The sequence below is a fragment of the Rhinoderma darwinii genome, chromosome 11 (assembly GCF_050947455.1).
Source record: "Rhinoderma darwinii isolate aRhiDar2 chromosome 11, aRhiDar2.hap1, whole genome shotgun sequence".
NCBI lineage: Eukaryota > Metazoa > Chordata > Amphibia > Anura > Rhinodermatidae > Rhinoderma > Rhinoderma darwinii.
In genome coordinates this window covers 2,940,383-2,960,347 of record NC_134697.1, presented here as the reverse complement: position 1 = coordinate 2,960,347, position 19,965 = coordinate 2,940,383, and the positions used below count along the sequence as shown (strand labels likewise).

Sequence of the window (19,965 nt, the reverse complement as noted above, 5' to 3'; positions counted from 1 at the left end):
ATATAACTGTCCCGGTCTTTACAGCGGAGTATATAACTGTCCCGGTCTTGACAGCGGAGTATATAACTGTCCCGGTCTTGACAGCGGAGTATATAACTGTCCCGGTCTTTACAGCGGAGTATATAACTGTCCCGGTCTTTACAGCGGAGTATATAACTGTCCCGGTCTTTACAGCGGAGTATATAACTGTCCCGGTCTTTACAGCGGAGTATATAACTGTCCCGGTCTTTACAGCGGAGTATATAACTGTCCCGGTCTTTACAGCGGAGTATATAACTGTCCCGGCCTTTACAGCGGAGTATATAACTGTCCCGGTCTTTACAGCGGAGTATATAACTGTCCCGGTCTTGACAGCGGAGTATATAACTGTCCCGGTCTTGACAGCGGAGTATATAACTGTCCCGCTCTTTACAGCGGAGTATATAACTGTCCCGGTCTTTACAGCGGAGTATATAACTGTCCCGGTCTTTACAGCGGAGTATATAACTGTCCCGGTCTTTACAGCGGAGTATATAACTGTCCCGGTCTTTACAGCGGAGTATATAACTGTCCCGGTCTTTACAGCGGAGTATATAACTGTCCCGGTCTTTACAGCGGAGTATATAACTGTCCCGGTCTTTACAGCGGAGTATATAACTGTCCCGGTCTTTACAGCGGAGTATATAACTGTCCCGGCCTTTACAGAGGAGGATATAACTGTCCCGGCCTTTACAGCGGAGTATATAACTGTCCCGGCCTTTACAGAGGAGGATATAACTGTCCCGGTCTTTACAGCGGAGTATATAACTGTCCCGGTCTTTACAGCGGAGTATATAACTGTCCCGGTCTTTACAGCGGAGTATATAACTGTCCCGGTCTTTACAGCGGAGTATATAACTGTCCCGGTCTTTACAGCGGAGTATATAACTGTCCCGGTCTTTACAGCGGAGTATATAACTGTCCCGGTCTTTACAGCGGAGTATATAACTGTCCCGGTCTTTACAGCGGAGTATATAACTGTCCCGGTCTTTACAGCGGAGTATATAACTGTCCCGGTCTTTACAGCGGAGTATATAACTGTCCCGGTCTTTACAGCGGAGTATATAACTGTCCCGGTCTTTACAGCGGAGTATATAACTGTCCCGGCCTTTACAGCGGAGTATATAACTGTCCCGGCCTTTACAGCGGAGTATATAACTGTCCCGGTCTTTACAGAGGAGTATATAACTGTCCCGGCCTTTACAGCGGAGTATATAACTGTCCCGGCCTTTACAGCGGAGTATATAACTGTCCCGGTCTTTACAGCGGAGTATATAACTGTCCCGGTCTTTACAGCGGAGTATATAACTGTCCCGGTCTTTACAGCGGAGTATATAACTGTCCCGGTCTTTACAGCGGAGTATATAACTGTCCCGGTCTTTACAGCGGAGTATATAACTGTCCCGGTCTTTACAGCGGAGTATATAACTGTCCCGGTCTTTACAGCGGAGTATATAACTGTCCCGGTCTTTACAGCGGAGTATATAACTGTCCCGGTCTTTACAGCGGAGTATATAACTGTCCCGGCCTTTACAGCGGAGTATATAACTGTCCCGGCCTTTACAGCGGAGTATATAACTGTCCCGGCCTTTACAGCGGAGTATATAACTGTCCCGGCCTTTACAGCGGAGTATATAACTGTCCCGGCCTTTACAGCGGAGTATATAACTGTCCCGGTCTTTACAGCGGAGTATATAACTGTCCCGGTCTTTACAGCGGAGTATATAACTGTCCCGGTCTTTACAGCGGAGTATATAACTGTCCCGGTCTTTACAGCGGAGTATATAACTGTCCCGGTCTTTACAGCGGAGTATATAACTGTCCCGGTCTTGACAGCGGTGCGTCACCTGACTGACGTCTCATTATCTTGTCCTTCTTAGGTCCAGACTGCTCGCTCAGTGTCCCCTCCACCGAATCTTACTGGATCCTGCCCAATGTGAAGCCGTTCAGCCCTTCGGTCGGACGCGCATCCCACAAAACCGTCATGCATGGAAAGTTCATGTGGGTGATCGGAGGCTATGCTTTCAATTACAGCTCCTTTCAGATGGTGCTAAAGTAAGTGACCCCCTTATGATTTCTTATATGGGACCAGTAGACGGAGCGGGGGTTAGATTCTGGGAAGTCCCGGGGATGTTGGAGCTGGGAGTTTTCTGGGGACAGCGTATTATGGCAGCGCAGTTGGTAAATATTCTGTTGGTTCTTATTTTTATCCATTTCTGGGAACGCTGGGTGACGACCGACATTGCGCCATTTTCAGTATATCGTCTTCAGTCATGTGATGTCATTACGTCTGCGTCTAGAGGAGCGGGTGACTATAATCTTTATATTCGGTCTTTTACAGCTATAACGTGGAGAGCAGCATCTGGAATGTGGTACCTGTGAACCCCGTGCACACCGCCCCCCCTCAGAGATACGGACACTCGCTGGCGCTTTACCAGGTGCGGATGTTCTCCCTTATATTATTTTCATATTGTCCAACTTACTGCAGCTCTTAGAGATGTGACAGCGGCTCCGAGGGCAGAGATAACGCTGCAAAATTCGCCATCTAGCGACAACCTGACGTGGTTTTGTTGACTTGACTTCACAGCATCTAAGATATGGCTGTATGGCGCTGCCAGTGATACCTGAACTCGGCCTCTAGATGGCAGCAGTGCTCTTAAGGACACATCACTGATCGAAGATTGTCCGCGGCAGAGGAGCCGCTCCAATCACATCACACACTAGAGAACACTGCGTATACTAACCCTACAGTCCGGAGCTTATAATAGTGCCGAAGCGTTATAAGGCGGAGCAATATATTGTATTCACCTGTCCTACAGTCATCCTCCCCCAAGGCTGACATGTCTGATAACAGAGAACAATAGATTGTATTCCCCTGTCCTACAGTCATCCTCCCCCAGCCTGATATGTCTGATAACAGAGAACAATAGATTGTATTCCCCTGTCCTACAGTCATCCTCCCCCAGCCTGACATGTCTGATAACAGAGAACAATAGATTGTATTCACCTGTCCTACAGTCATCCTCCCCCAGCCTGATATGTCTGATAACAGAGAACAATAGATTGTATTCCCCTGTCCTACAGTCATCCTCCCCCAGCCTGACATGTCTGATAACAGAGAACAATAGATTATATTCACCTGTCCTACAGTCATCCTCTCCCAGCCTGCCATGTCTGATAACAGAGAGTCACACATTGTATTCACCTGTCCTACAGTCATCCTCCCCCAGCCTGACATGTCTGCTAACAGAGAACAATAGATTGTATTCACCTGTCCTACAGTCATCCTCCCCCAGCCTGACATGTCTGATAACAGAGAACAATAGATTGTATTCACCTGTCCTACAGTCATCCTCCCCCAGCCTGACATGTCTGATAACAGAGAACAATAGATTGTATTCACCTGTCCTACAGTCATCCCCTCCCCCAGCCTGTCATGTCTGATAACCGAGAACAATAGATTGTATTCACCTGTCCTACAGTCATCCTCCCCCAGCCTGACATGTCTGATAACAGAGAACAATAGATTGTTTTCACCTGTCCTACAGTCATCCCCTCCCCCAGCCTGTCATGTCTGATAACCGAGAACAATAGATTGTATTCACCTGTCCTACAGTCATCCTCCCCCAGCCTGACATGTCTGATAACAGAGAACAATAGATTATATTCACCTGTCCTACAGTCATCCTCTCCCAGCCTGCCATGTCTGATAGCAGAGAGTCACACATTGTATTCACCTGTCCTACAGTCATCCTCCCCCAGCCTGACATGTCTAATAACAGAGAACAATAGATTGTATTCACCTGTCCTACAGTCATCCTCCCCCAGCCTGACATGTCTGATAACAGAGAACAATAGATTGTATTCACCTGTCCTACAGTCATCCTCTCCCAGCCTGACATGTCTGATAACAGAGAACAATAGATTGTATTCACCTGTCCTACAGTCATCTTCCCCCAGCCTGACATGTCTGATAACAAAGAACAATAGATTGTATTCACCTGTCCTACAGTCATCCTCCCCCAGCCTGACATGTCTGATAACAGAGAACAATAGATTGCATTCACCGGTCCTACAGTCACCTCTCCCAGCCTGACATGTCTTATAACAGAGAACAATAGATTGTATTCACCTGTCCTACAGTCATCCTCCCCCAGCCTGTCATGTCTGATAACAGAGAACAATAGATTGTATTCACCTGTCCTACAGTCATCCTCCCCCAACCTGACATGTCTGATAACAGAGAACAATAGATTGTATTCACCTGTCCTACAGTCATCCTCCCCAGCCTGACATGTCTGATAACAGAGAACAATAGATTGTATTCACCTGTCCTAAAGTCATCCTCTCCCAGTCTGACATGTCTGATAAAAGAGAACAATCGATTGTATTCACCTGTCCTACAGTCATCCTCTACGCAGCCTGACATGTCTGATAACAGAGAACAATAGATTGTATTCACCTGTCCTACAGTCCTCCCCCCAGCCTGACATGTCTGATAACAGAGAACAATAGATTGTATTCCCCTGTCCTACAGTCATCCTCCCCCAGCCTGACATGTCTGATAACAAAGAACAATAGATTGTATTCACCTGTCCTACAGTCATCCTCCCCCAGCCTGACATGTCTGATAACAGAGAACAATAGATTGTATTCACCTGTCCTACAGTCATCCTCCCCCCAGCCTGACATGTCTGATAACAGAGAATAATAGATTGTATTCACATGTCCTACAGTCATCCTCCCCCAGCCTGACATGTCTGATAATACAGAACAATAGATTGTATTCACCTGTTCTACAGTCATCGTCCCCCAGCCTGACATGTCTGATAACAGAGAACAATAGATTGTATTCACCTGTCCTACAGTCATCCTCCCCCGGCCTGACGTGTCTGATAACAGAGAACAATAGATTGTATTCACCTGTCCTACAGTCATCCTCCCCCCAGCCTGACATGTCTGATAACAGAGAACAATAGATTGTATTCACCTGTCCTACAGTCATCCTCCCCCCAGCCTGACATGTCTGATAACAGAGAATAATAGATTGTATTCACCTGTCCTACAGTCATCCTCTCCCAGCCTGACATGTCTGATAACAGTGAACAATAGATTGTATTCACCTGTCCTACAGTCATCCTCCCCAGCCTGACATGTCTGATAACAGAGAACAATAGATTGTATTCACCTGTCCTACAGTCATCCTCCCCCAGCCTGACATGTCTGTTAACAGAGAACAATAGATTGTATTCACCTGTCCTACAGCCATCCTCCCCCAGCCTGACATGTCTGATAACAGAGAACAATAGATTGTATTCACCTGTCCTACAGTCATCCTCCCCCAGCCTGACATGTCTGATAACAGAGAACAATAGATTGTATTCACCTGTCCTACAGTCATCCTCCCCCAGCCTGACATGTCTGATAACAGAGAACAATAGATTGTATTCACCTGTCCTACAGTCCTCCCCCCAGCCTGACATGTCTGATAACAGAGAACAATAGATTGTATTCACCTGTCCTACAGTCCTCCCCCCAGCCTGACATGTCTGATAACAGAGAACAATAGATTGTATTCCCCTGTCCTACAGTCATCCTCCCCCAGCCTGACATGTCTGATAACAAAGAACAATAGATTGTATTCACCTGTCCTACAGTCATCCTCCCCCAGCCTGACATGTCTGATAACAGAGAACAATAGATTGTATTCACCTGTCCTACAGTCATCCTCTGCCCAGCCTGACATGTCTGATAACAGAGAACAATAGATTGTATTCACCTGTCCTACAGTCATCCTCTCCCAGCCTGACATGTCTGATAACAGAGAACAATAGATTGTATTCACCTGTCCTACAGTCATCCTCCCCCGGCCTGACGTGTCTGATAACAGAGAACAATAGATTGTATTCACCTGTCCTACAGTCATCCTCCCCCCAGCCTGACATGTCTGATAACAGAGAACAATAGATTGTATTCACCTGTCCTACAGTCATCCTCCCCCCAGCCTGACATGTCTGATAACAGAGAATAATAGATTGTATTCACCTGTCCTACAGTCATCCTCTCCCAGCCTGACATGTCTGATAACAGTGAACAATAGATTGTATTCACCTGTCCTACAGTCATCCTCCCCAGCCTGACATGTCTGATAACAGAGAACAATAGATTGTATTCACCTGTCCTACAGTCATCCTCCCCCAGCCTGACATGTCTGTTAACAGAGAACAATAGATTGTATTCACCTGTCCTACAGCCATCCTCCCCCAGCCTGACATGTCTGATAACAGAGAACAATAGATTGTATTCACCTGTCCTACAGTCATCCTCCCCCAGCCTGACATTTCTGATAACAGAGAACAATAGATTGTATTCACCTGTCCTACAGTCATCCTCCCCAGCCTGACATGTCTGATAACAGAGAACAATAGATTGTATTCACCTGTCCTCCAGTCATTCTCCTCCAGCCTGACATGTCTGATAACAGAGAACAATAGATTATATTCACCTGTCCTACAGTCATCCTCTCCCAGCCTGCCATGTCTGATAACAGAGAGTCACACATTGTATTCACCTGTCCTACAGTCATCCTCCCCCAGCCTGACATGTCTAATAACAGAGAACAATAGATTGTATTCACCTGTCCTACAGTCATCCTCCCCCAGCCTGACATGTCTGATAACAGAGAACAATAGATTGTATTCACCTGTCCTACAGTCATCCTCCCCCAGCCTGACATGTCTGATAACAGAGAAGAATAGATTGTATTCACCTGTCCTACAGTCATCCTCTCCCAGCCTGACATGTCTGATAACAGAGAACAATAGATTGTATTCACCTGTCCTACAGTCATCTTCCCCCAGCCTGACATGTCTGATAACAAAGAACAATAGATTGTATTCACCTGTCCTACAGTCATCCTCCCCCAGCCTGACATGTCTGATAACAGAGAACAATAGATTGCATTCACCGGTCCTACAGTCACCTCTCCCAGCCTGACATGTCTTATAACAGAGAACAATAGATTGTATTCACCTGTCCTACATTCATCCTCCCCCAGCCTGACATGTCTGATAACAGAGAACAATAGATTGTATTCACCTGTCCTACAGTCATCCTTCCCCAGCCTGACATGTCTGATAACAGAGAACAATAGATTGTATTCACCTGTCCTACAGTCATCCTCTCCCAGTCTGACATGTCTGATAACAGAGAACAATCGATTGTATTCACCTGTCCTACAGTCATCCTCTACGCAGCCTGACATGTCTGATAACAGAGAACAATAGATTGTATTCACCTGTCCTACAGTCCTCCCCCCAGCCTGACATGTCTGATAACAGAGAACAATAGATTGTATTCCCCTGTCCTACAGTCATCCTCCCCCAGCCTGACATGTCTGATAACAAAGAACAATAGATTGTATTCACCTGTCTTACAGTCATCCTCCCCCAGCCTGACATGTCTGATAACAGAGAACAATAGATTGTATTCACCTGTCCTACAGTCATCCTCCCCAGCCTGACATGTCTGATAACAGAGAATAATAGATTGTATTCACATGTCCTACAGTCATCCTCCCCCAGCCTGACATGTCTGATAATACAGAACAATAGATTGTATTCACCTGTTCTACAGTCATCCTCCCCCCAGCCTGACATGTCTGATAACAGAGAACAATAGATTGTATTCACCTGTCCTACAGTCATCTTCCCCCAGCCTGACATGTCTGATAACAAAGAACAATAGATTGTATTCACCTGTCCTACAGTCATCCTCCCCCAGCCTGACATGTCTGATAACAGAGAACAATAGATTGCATTCACCGGTCCTACAGTCACCTCTCCCAGCCTGACATGTCTTATAACAGAGAACAATAGATTGTATTCACCTGTCCTACAGTCATCCTCCCCCAGCCTGTCATGTCTGATAACAGAGAACAATAGATTGTATTCACCTGTCCTACAGTCATCCTCCCCCAACCTGACATGTCTGATAACAGAGAACAATAGATTGTATTCACCTGTCCTACAGTCATCCTCCCCCAGCCTGACATGTCTGATAACAGAGAACAATCGATTGTATTCACCTGTCCTACAGTCATCCTCTACGCAGCCTGACATGTCTGATAACAGAGAACAATAGATTGTATTCACCTGTCCTACAGTCCTCCCCCCAGCCTGACATGTCTGATAACAGAGAACAATAGATTGTATTCACCTGTCCTACAGTCATCCTCTCCCAGCCTGACATGTCTGATAACAGTGAACAATAGATTGTATTCACCTGTCCTACAGTCATCCTCCCCAGCCTGACATGTCTGATAACAGAGAACAATATATTGTATTCACCTGTCCTACAGTCATCCTCCCCCCAGCCTGACATGTCTGATAACAGAGAACAATAGATTGCATTCACCGGTCCTACAGTCACCTCTCCCAGCCTGACATGTCTTATAACAGAGAACAATAGATTGTATTCACCTGTCCTACATTCATCCTCCCCCAGCCTGACATGTCTGATAACAGAGAACAATAGATTGTATTCACCTGTCCTACAGTCCTCCCCCCAGCCTGACATGTCTGATAACAGAGAACAATAGATTGTATTCCCCTGTCCTACAGTCATCCTCCCCCAGCCTGACATGTCTGATAACAAAGAACAATAGATTGTATTCACCTGTCCTACAGTCATCCTCCCCCAGCCTGACATGTCTGATAACAGAGAACAATAGATTGTATTCACCTGTCCTACAGTCATCCTCCCCCCAGCCTGACATGTCTGATAACAGAGAATAATAGATTGTATTCACATGTCCTACAGTCATCCTCCCCCAGCCTGACATGTCTGATAATACAGAATAATAGATTGTATTCACCTGTTCTACAGTCATCCTCCCCCAGCCTGACATGTCTGATAACAGAGAACAATAGATTGTATTCACCTGTCCTACAGTCATCCTCCCCCGGCCTGACATGTCTGATAACAGAGAACAATAGATTGTATTCACCTGTCCTACAGTCTTCCTCCCCCAGTCTGACATGTCTGATAACAGAGAACAATAGATTGTATTCACCTGTCCTACAGTCATCCTCCCCCTAGCCTGCCATGTCTGATAACAGAGAACAATAGACTGTATTCACCTGTCCTACAGTCATCCTCTCCCCAGCCTGACATGTCTGATAACAGAGAACAATAAATTGTATTCACCTGTCCTACAGTCATCCTCTGCCCAGCCTGACATGTCTGATAACAGAGAACAATAGATTGTATTCACCTGTCCTACAGTCATCCTCTCCCAGCCTGACATGTCTGATAACAGAGAACAATAGATTGTATTCACCTGTCCTACAGTCATCCTCCCCCGGCCTGACATGTCTGATAACAGAGAACAATAGATTGTATTCACCTGTCCTACAGTCATCCTCCCCCCAGCCTGACATGTCTGATAACAGAGAACAATAGATTGTATTCACCTGTCCTACAGTCATCCTCCCCCCAGCCTGACATGTCTGATAACAGAGAATAATAGATTGTATTCACCTGTCCTACAGTCATCCTCTCCCAGCCTGACATGTCTGATAACAGTGAACAATAGATTGTATTCACCTGTCCTACAGTCATCCTCCCCAGCCTGACATGTCTGATAACAGAGAACAATATATTGTATTCACCTGTCCTACAGTCATCCTCCCCCCAGCCTGACATGTCTGATAACAGAGAACAATAGATTATATTCACCTGTCCTACAGTCATCCTCCCCCGGCCTGACATGTCTGATAACAGAGAACAATAGATTGTATTCACCTGTCCTACAGTCATCCTCCCCCAGCCTGACATGTCTGATAACAGAGAACAATAGACTGTATTCACCTGTCCTACAGTCATCCTCTCCCCAGCCTGACATGTCTGATAACAGAGAACAATAGATTGTATTCACCTGTCCTACAGTCATCCTCTGCCCAGCCTGACATGTCTGATAACAGAGAACAATAGATTGTATTCACCTGTCCTACAGTCATCCTCTCCCAGCCTGACATGTCTGATAACAGAGAACAATAGATTGTATTCACCTGTCCTACAGTCATCCTCCCCCGGCCTGACGTGTCTGATAACAGAGAACAATAGATTGTATTCACCTGTCCTACAGTCATCCTCCCCCCAGCCTGACATGTCTGATAACAGAGAACAATAGATTGTATTCACCTGTCCTACAGTCATCCTCCCCCCAGCCTGACATGTCTGATAACAGAGAATAATAGATTGTATTCACCTGTCCTACAGTCATCCTCTCCCAGCCTGACATGTCTGATAACAGTGAACAATAGATTGTATTCACCTGTCCTACAGTCATCCTCCCCAGCCTGACATGTCTGATAACAGAGAACAATAGATTGTATTCACCTGTCCTACAGCCATCCTCCCCCAGCCTGACATGTCTGATAACAGAGAACAATAGATTGTATTCACCTGTCCTACAGTCATCCTCCCCCAGCCTGACATTTCTGATAACAGAGAACAATAGATTGTATTCACCTGTCCTACAGTCATCCTCCCCAGCCTGACATGTCTGATAACAGAGAACAATAGATTGTATTCACCTGTCCTCCAGCCATTCTCCTCCAGCCTGACATGTCTGATAACAGAGAACAATAGATTATATTCACCTGTCCTACAGTCATCCTCTCCCAGCCTGCCATGTCTGATAACAGAGAGTCACACATTGTATTCACCTGTCCTACAGTCATCCTCCCCCCAGCCTGACATGTCTGATAACAGAGAATAATAGATTGTATTCACCTGTCCTACAGTCATCCTCTCCCAGCCTGACATGTCTGATAACAGTGAACAATAGATTGTATTCACCTGTCCTACAGTCATCCTCCCCAGCCTGACATGTCTGATAACAGAGAACAATAGATTGTATTCACCTGTCCTACAGCCATCCTCCCCCAGCCTGACATGTCTGATAACAGAGAACAATAGATTGTATTCACCTGTCCTACAATCATCCTTCCCCAGCCTGACATGTCTGATAACAGAGAACAATAGATTGTATTCACCTGTCCTACAGTCATCCTCCCCCCAGCCTGACATGTCTGATAACAGAGAACAATAGATTGTATTCACCTGTCCTACAGTCATCCTCCCCCAGCCTGACATGTCTGATAACAGAGAACAATAGATTGTATTCACCTGTCCTACAGTCATCCTCCCCCAGCCTGACATGTCTGATAACAGAGAACAATAGACTGTATTCACCTGTCCTACAGTCATCCTCTCCCCAGCCTGACATGTCTGATAACAGAGAACAATAGATTGTATTCACCTGTCCTACAGTCATCCTCTGCCCAGCCTGACATGTCTGATAACAGAGAACAATAGATTGTATTCACCTGTCCTACAGTCATCCTCTCCCAGCCTGACATGTCTGATAACAGAGAACAATAGATTGTATTCACCTGTCCTACAGTCATCCTCCCCCGGCCTGACGTGTCTGATAACAGAGAACAATAGATTGTATTCACCTGTCCTACAGTCATCCTCCCCCCAGCCTGACATGTCTGATAACAGAGAACAATAGATTGTATTCACCTGTCCTACAGTCATCCTCCCCCCAGCCTGACATGTCTGATAACAGAGAATAATAGATTGTATTCACCTGTCCTACAGTCATCCTCTCCCAGCCTGACATGTCTGATAACAGTGAACAATAGATTGTATTCACCTGTCCTACAGTCATCCTCCCCAGCCTGACATGTCTGATAACAGAGAACAATAGATTGTATTCACCTGTCCTACAGCCATCCTCCCCCAGCCTGACATGTCTGATAACAGAGAACAATAGATTGTATTCACCTGTCCTACAGTCATCCTCCCCCAGCCTGACATTTCTGATAACAGAGAACAATAGATTGTATTCACCTGTCCTACAGTCATCCTCCCCAGCCTGACATGTCTGATAACAGAGAACAATAGATTGTATTCACCTGTCCTCCAGCCATTCTCCTCCAGCCTGACATGTCTGATAACAGAGAACAATAGATTATATTCACCTGTCCTACAGTCATCCTCTCCCAGCCTGCCATGTCTGATAACAGAGAGTCACACATTGTATTCACCTGTCCTACAGTCATCCTCCCCCCAGCCTGACATGTCTGATAACAGAGAATAATAGATTGTATTCACCTGTCCTACAGTCATCCTCTCCCAGCCTGACATGTCTGATAACAGTGAACAATAGATTGTATTCACCTGTCCTACAGTCATCCTCCCCAGCCTGACATGTCTGATAACAGAGAACAATAGATTGTATTCACCTGTCCTACAGCCATCCTCCCCCAGCCTGACATGTCTGATAACAGAGAACAATAGATTGTATTCACCTGTCCTACAATCATCCTTCCCCAGCCTGACATGTCTGATAACAGAGAACAATAGATTGTATTCACCTGTCCTACAGTCATCCTCCCCCCAGCCTGACATGTCTGATAACAGAGAACAATAGATTGTATTCACCTGTCCTACAGTCATCCTCCCCCAGCCTGACATGTCTGATAACAGAGAACAATAGATTGTATTCACCTGTCCTACAGTCATCCTCCCCCAGCCTGACATGTCTGATAACAGAGAACAATAGATTGTATTCACCTGTCCTACAGTCATCCTCCCCCAGCCTGACATGTCTGATAACAGAGAACAATAGATTGTAGTTATATCTGTAGCCTGAGAAGTTTGATGTCTCGTTGTTTTCAGCTCATGTGGTTACTATTGCCGTTCAGGAGTCTGGGAGAGTTCAGTGACAACACTGGGGGGGGGGGTCATCATTTCTTAGACTCCGGATTTGCAGACATTTCTAAGGACAATAATTGTAGTATCAGAGCGTCACACTGCAGAGCATCTCCCCTCCTCTCAGCAGAGCATCTCCCCTCCTCACAGCAGAGCATCTCCCCTCCTCTCCGCAGAGCATCTCCCCTCCTCTCCGCAGAGCATCTCCCCTCCTCTCCGCAGAGCATCTCCCCTCCTCTCCGCAGAGCATCTCCCCTCTCCGCAGAGCATCTCCCCTCTCCGCAGAGCATCTCCCCTCTCCGCAGAGCATCTCTCCTCCCGGCAGAGCATCTCCCCTCCTCCCGGCAGAGCATCTCCCCTCCTCCCGGCAGAGCATCTCCCCTCCTCCCGGCAGAGCATCTCCCCTCCTCCCGGCAGAGCATCTCCCCTCCTCCCGGCAGAGCATCTCCCCTCCTCCCGGCAGAGCATCTCCCCTCCTCCCGGCAGAGCATCTCCCCTCCTCTCGGCAGAGCATCTCCCCTCCTCTCGGCAGAGCATCTCCCCTCCTCCCGGCAGAGCATCTCTCCTCCTCTCGGCAGAGCATCTCCCCTCCTCCCGGCAGAGCATCTCCCCTCCTCCCGGCAGAGCATCTCCCCTCCTCCCGGCAGAGCATCTCCCCTCCTCCCGGCAGAGCATCTCCCCTCCTCCCGGCAGAGCATCTCCCCTCCTCCCGGCAGAGCATCTCCCCTCCTCCCGGCAGAGCATCTCCCCTCCTCCCGGCAGAGCATCTCCCCTCCTCCCGGCAGAGCATCTCCCCTCCTCCCGGCAGAGCATCTCCCCTCCTCCCGGCAGAGCATCTCCCCTCCTCCCGGCAGAGCATCTCCCCTCCTCCCGGCAGAGCATCTCCCCTCCTCCCGGCAGAGCATCTCCCCTCCTCCCGGCAGAGCATCACCCCTCCTCCCGGCAGAGCATCACCCCTCCTCTCGGCAGAGCATCTCCCCTCCTCTCGGCAGAGCATCTCCCCTCCTCTCGGCAGAGCATCTCCCCTCCTCTCGGCAGAGCATCTCCCCTCTCACAGAGCATCTCTCCTCCTCCCGGCAGAGCATCTCTCCTCCTCTCAGCAGAGCATCTCTCCTCCTCTCAGCAGAGCATCTCTCCTCCTCCCGTCAGAGCATCTCTCCTCCTTCCTCTCAGCAGAGCATCTCTCCTCCTCTCAGCAGAGCATCTCTCCTCCTCTCAGTAGAGCATCTCTCCTCCTCTCAGCAGAGCATCTCCCCTCCTCTCAGCAGAGCATCTCCCCTCCTCTCAGCAGAGCATCTCCCCTCCTCTCAGCAGAGCATCTCCCCTCCTCTCAGCAGAGCATCTCCCCTCCTCTCTGCAGAGCATCTCCCCTCCTCTCAGCAGAGCATCTCTCCTCCTCTCGGCAGAGCATCTCTCCTCCTCTCGGCAGAGCATCTCCCCTCCTCTCGGCAAAGCATCTCCCCTCCTCTCGGCAAAGCATCTCTCCTCCTCTCTGCAGAGCATCTCTCCTCCTCTCTGCAGAGCATCTCTCCTCCTCTCAGCAGAGCATCTCTCCTCCTCTCAGCAGAGCATCTCTCCTCCTCTCAGCAGAGCATCTCCCCTCCTCTCGGCAGAGCATCTCTCCTCATCTCAGCAGAGCATTTCTCCTCCTCTCTGCAGAGCATCTCATGATTTATGGATGGTCTTTTTCTTCCTCTGGGTTTATGTATCGGAGCAGCTGCTGCTGGTTAATAAATAATCTGTCTGTCACCTTTAGCTGCGTTTTCCCTGGAGAGCAGCGGCGCTGTCGCTGATCGTGTCTGCAGTTTCGTGCCGGCGCACCGCGATTTTGGCTGCTGTTCTCTGGTCATATTTATTCATCTACAACAGAGTGGAGTCTTTACAATGAATCCGTTATTTAACCACCGCTGCGCGAGGTCCGACCCCCACATACAGGATCTCCCCCGCTGACACGTTGTTACAATAAACGGAGAGAAGCTGAATATGAAGAGGAAGCAGAAGAACCGGCGCCGGAGGGAAACGGCCAGCGACATAAATCACCGCAAAGTGCGCGATACAAAGTCAAACATAAAAATGCCGTGATTTGTTATTTTCTGAACCGTTAATCGCGTCTTCTACCAGAATAAACGGATAAAAAGTTTCCAATTCCCCCTGTGACGTCACGTCTGGTGTCAGGTCCATGGCCAGGACTACAACCCCCACAGTCCTCCTCCTCTGTCACCTTGATAAAAGTCCTGTTTACGCCTGTTTTATTTTAGTTATATCTGTTTCTGGGAAAGTTGGGTGACAACTAATTTGGCCGCCATTGCATTCCCATGGTGGTTGTCATTTGATGATCTCTCCCCGGCTCCCATGCTGCGGCATTACTGGTGAGAATTACAATCCCAGACTTGATAGAGGACGACATTGTAAAGTTTTTAATCACACCCCTCCCCCATATTCTGTATCTCCAGGATGAAATCTACATGTACGGTGGGAAGATTGAAACCAGCGGCGGGAACGTCACCAATGAACTTTGGGTTTTCGAGATCTCCAGCAAGTCATGGAGCACGCGGACGCCCTCCGTCCTGAATCATGGGCAACATTATGCGGTGGAAGGACACACGGCGCATATTCTGGAGCTGGACGGCCGCGAGGTCGTTATGGTCGTCATATTCGGTTATTCCTCCGTCTACGGATATATCAGCAACGTCCAGGAATATTACCTGAGTGAGTTCTGTGGCCGGGAGCCGCGGGTGATGTGGGGGAGGGCAATGTGGTGCCAATGGAGGTGGGTGATGTTATACATGCGGGGAGGTGGGTGATGCTGTACATGCGGGGAGGTGGGTGATGCTGTACATGCAGGGAGGTGGGTGATGCTGTACATGCGGGGAGGCGGGTGATGCTGTACATGCGGGGAGGCGGGTGATATTATACATGCGGGGAGGCGGGTGATGTTATACATGCGGGGAGGTGGGTGATGCTGTACATGCGGGGAGGTGGGTGATGTTGTACATGCGGGGAGGTGGGTGATGCTGTACATGCGGGGAGGTGGGTGATGCTGTACATGCGGGGAGGTGGGTGATGCTGTACATGCGGGGAGGTGGGTGATGCTGTACATGCGGGGAGGTGGGTGATGCTGTACATGCGGGGAGGCGGGTGATGTTGTACATGCGGGGAGGCGGGTGATGCTGTACATGCGGGGAGGTGGGTGATGTTATACATGCGGGGAGGTGGGTGATGTTATACATGCGGGGAGGTGGGTGATGTTGTACATGCGGGGAGGCGGGTGATGCTGTACATGCGGGGAGGCGGGTGATGCTGTACATGCGGGGAGGCGGGTGATGCTGTACATGCGGGGAGGCGGGTGATGCTGTACATGCGGGGAGTTGGGTGATGCTGTACATGCGGGGAGGTGGGTGATGCTGTACATGCGGGGAGGTGGGTGATGCTGTACATGCGGGGAGGTGGGTGATGCTGTACATGCGGGGAGGTGGGTGATGCTGTACATGCGGGGAGGTGGGTGATGCTGTACATGCGGGGAGGTGCGTGATGCTGTACATGCGGGGAGGTGGGTGATGCTGTACATGCGGGGAGGTGGGTGATGTTGTACATGCGGGGAGGTGGGTGATGTTATACATGCGGGGAGGTGGGTGATGTTGTACATGCGGGGAGGTGGGTGATGTTATACATGCGGGGAGGTGGGTGATGTTATACATGCGGGGAGGTGGGTGATGTTATACATGCGGGGAGGTGGGTGATGTTGTACATGCGGGGAGGCGGGTGATGTTGCACATGCGGGGAGGCGGGTGATGCTGCACATGCGGGGAGGCGGGTGATGCTGCACATGCGGGGAGGCGGGTGATGCTGCACATGCGGGGAGGCGGGTGATGCTGCACATGCGGGGAGGCGGGTGATGCTGCACATGCGGGGAGGCGGGTGATGCTGTACATGCGGGGAGGCGGGTGATGCTGTACATGCGGGGAGGCGGGTGATGCTGTACATGCGGGGAGGCGGGTGATGTCGTACATGCGGGGAGGCGGGGGATGTTGTACATGCGGGGAGGCGGGTGATGCTGTACATGCGGGGAGGCGGGTGATGTTGTACATGCGGGGAGGTGGGTGATGTTATACATGCGGGGAGGTGGGTGATGTTGTACATGCGGGGAGGTGGGTGATGCTGTACATGCGGGGAGGCGGGTGATGCTGTACATGCGGGGAGGCGGGTGATGCTGTACATGCGGGGAGGCGGGTGATGCTGTACATGCGGGGAGGCGGGTGATGCTGTACATGCGGGGAGGCGGGTGATGCTGTACATGCGGGGAGGCGGGTGATGCTGTACATGCGGGGAGGTGGGTGATGTCGTACATGCGGGGAGGCGGGGGATGTCGTACATGCGGGGAGGCGGGTGATGCTGTACATGCGGGGAGGCGGGTGATGTTGTACATGCGGGGAGGCGGGTGATGTTGTACATGCGGGGAGGCGGGTGATGCTGTACATGCGGGGAGGCGGGTGATGCTGTACATGCGGGGAGGCGGGTGATGCTGTACATGCGGGGAGGCGGGTGATGCTGTACATGCGGGGAGGCGGGTGATGCTGTACATGCGGGGAGGCGGGTGATGCTGTACATGCGGGGAGGCGGGTGATGTTATACATGCGGGGAGGCGGGTGATGTTATACATGCGGGGAGGTGGGTGATGTTATACATGCGGGGAGGTGGGTGATGTTGTACATGCGGGGAGGCGGGTGATGTTGTACATGCGGGGAGGCGGGGGATGTTGTACATGCGGGGAGGCGGGTGATGTCGTACATGCGGGGAGGCGGGTGATGCTGTACATGCGGGGAGGCGGGTGATGCTGTACATGCGGGGAGGCGGGTGATGCTGTACTTGCGGGGAGGCGGGTGATGTTATACATGCGGGGAGGCGGGTGATGTTATACATGCGGGGAGGTGGGTGATGTTGTACATGCGGGGAGGCGGGTGATGCTGTACATGCGGGGAGGCGGGTGATGTTGTACATGCGGGGAGGCGGGTGATGCTGTACATGCGGGGAGGCGGGTGATGCTGTACATGCGGGGAGGCGGGTGATGCTGTACATGCGGGGAGGCGGGTGATGCTGTACATGCGGGGAGGCGGGTGATGCTGTACATGCGGGGAGGCGGGTGATGCTGTACATGCGGGGAGGCGGGTGATGCTGTACATGCGGGGAGGCGGGTGATGTTATACATGCGGGGAGGCGGGTGATGTTATACATGCGGGGAGGCGGGTGATGTTATACATGCGGGGAGGCGGGTGATGTTATACATGCGGGGAGGCGGGTGATGTTGTACATGCGGGGAGGCGGGGGATGTTGTACATGCGGGGAGGCGGGTGATGTCGTACATGCGGGGAGGCGGGTGATGCTGTACATGCGGGGAGGTGGGTGATGCTGTACATGCGGGGAGGTGGGTGATGCTGTACATACGGGGAGGCGGGTGATGTTGTACATGCGGGGAGGCGGGTGATGTTGTACATGCGGGGAGGCGGGTGATGTTGTACATGCGGGGAGGTGGGGGATGTTGTACATGCGGGGAGGTGGGTGATGTTGTACATGCGGGGAGGTGGGTGATGCTGTACATGCGGGAAGGCGGGTGATGCTGTACATGCGGGGAGGCGGGTGATGCTGTACTTGCGGGGAGGCGGGTGATGTCGTACATGCGGGGAGGCGGGTGATGCTGTACATGCGGGGAGGTGGGTGATGCTGTACATGCGGGGAGGTGGGTGATGCTGTACATACGGGGAGGCGGGTGATGTTGTACATGCGGGGAGGCGGGTGATGTTGTACATGCGGGGAGGCGGGTGATGTTGTACATGCGGGGAGGTGGGTGATGTTGTACATGCGGGGATGTGGGTGATGTTGTACATGCGGGGAGGTGGGTGATGCTGTACATGCGGGAAGGCGGGTGATGCTGTACATGCGGGGAGGCGGGTGATGCTGTACTTGCGGGGAGGCGGGTGATGTTGTACATGCGGGGAGGCGGGGGATGTTGTACATGCGGGGAGGCGGGTGATGCTGTACATGCGGGGAGGCGGGTGATGCTGTACATGCGGGGAGGCGGGTGATGCTGTACATGCGGGGAGGCGGGGGATGTTGTACATGCGGGGAGGCGGGTGATGCTGTACATGCGGGGAGGCGGGTGATGCTGTACATGCGGGGAGGCGGGTGATGCTGTACATGCGGGGAGGCGGGGGATGTTGTACATGCGGGGAGGCGGGGGATGTTGTACATGCGGGGAGGCGGGTGATGCTGTACATGCGGGGAGGCGGGTGATGCTGTACATGCGGGGAGGTGGGTGATGTTGTACATGCGGGGAGGCGGGTGATGTTATACATGCGGGGAGGCGGGTGATGTTGTACATGCGGGGAGGCGGGGGATGTTGTACATGCGGGGAGGTGGGTGATGTTATACATGCGGGGAGGTGGGTGATGTTGTACATGCGGGGAGGTGGGTGATGTTATACATGCGGGGAGGCGGGTGATGCTGTACATGCGGGGAGGCGGGTGATGCTGTACATGCGGGGAGGTGGGTGATGTTGTACATGCGGGGAGGCGGGTGATGTTATACATGCGGGGAGGCGGGTGATGTTGTACATGCGGGGAGGCGGGGGATGTTGTACATGCGGGGAGGTGGGTGATGTTATACATGCGGGGAGGTGGGTGATGTTGTACATGCGGGGAGGTGGGTGATGTTATACATGCGGGGAGGTGGGTGATGTTGTACATGCGGGGAGGTGGGTGATGTTGTACATGCGGGGAGGTGGGTGATGCTGTACATGCGGGGAGGCGGGTGATGTTGTACATGCGGGGAGGCGGGTGATGTTGTACATGCGGGGAGGCGGGTGATGCTGTACATGCGGGGAGGTGGGTCGTTTCCTGTACCGGCCCCCGGTAGGTGAGTCGTCCGCCTCCTATCACCCTTGGGGAGTCATGGCTGGCGCTCTGCTGTGGGGCGATGGTCTCGTCACATTCTCCAGGGTCTCAGATGTGCCGCTTGTCACCTCCGATTATCTGTGAAAAGATCAAAGTAAAGATTCCTCCGGAGCCGCGTCTTGTGGGATTTACATCATGACTTAAAGGTGAAATTATAAATTCTTGGAGAAATTCACCATGTTTTTGCGCTTTTGTTCTAACAAAGATTGTGCGA

At 50.8% G+C, this 19,965-nt stretch overlaps 1 protein-coding gene across 1 annotated transcript in view; it reads left to right on the top strand.

Moving 5' to 3' along the window:
* Positions 1 to 1,873: 1,873 nt before the first annotated feature.
* The window catches only part of ATRNL1 (attractin like 1), a gene marked incomplete at its 5' end in the record, with an annotated part of 491,004 nt that continues 472,912 nt past the window's right edge, over positions 1,874 to 19,965 (top strand). Inside the window, 3 exons of the mRNA XM_075842684.1 lie at positions 1,874 to 2,073; positions 2,360 to 2,456; positions 15,258 to 15,513. Coding sequence (XP_075698799.1) covers positions 1,874 to 2,073; positions 2,360 to 2,456; positions 15,258 to 15,513 — 553 coding nt within the window. The remainder of the gene's footprint in view (positions 2,074 to 2,359; positions 2,457 to 15,257; positions 15,514 to 19,965) is intronic.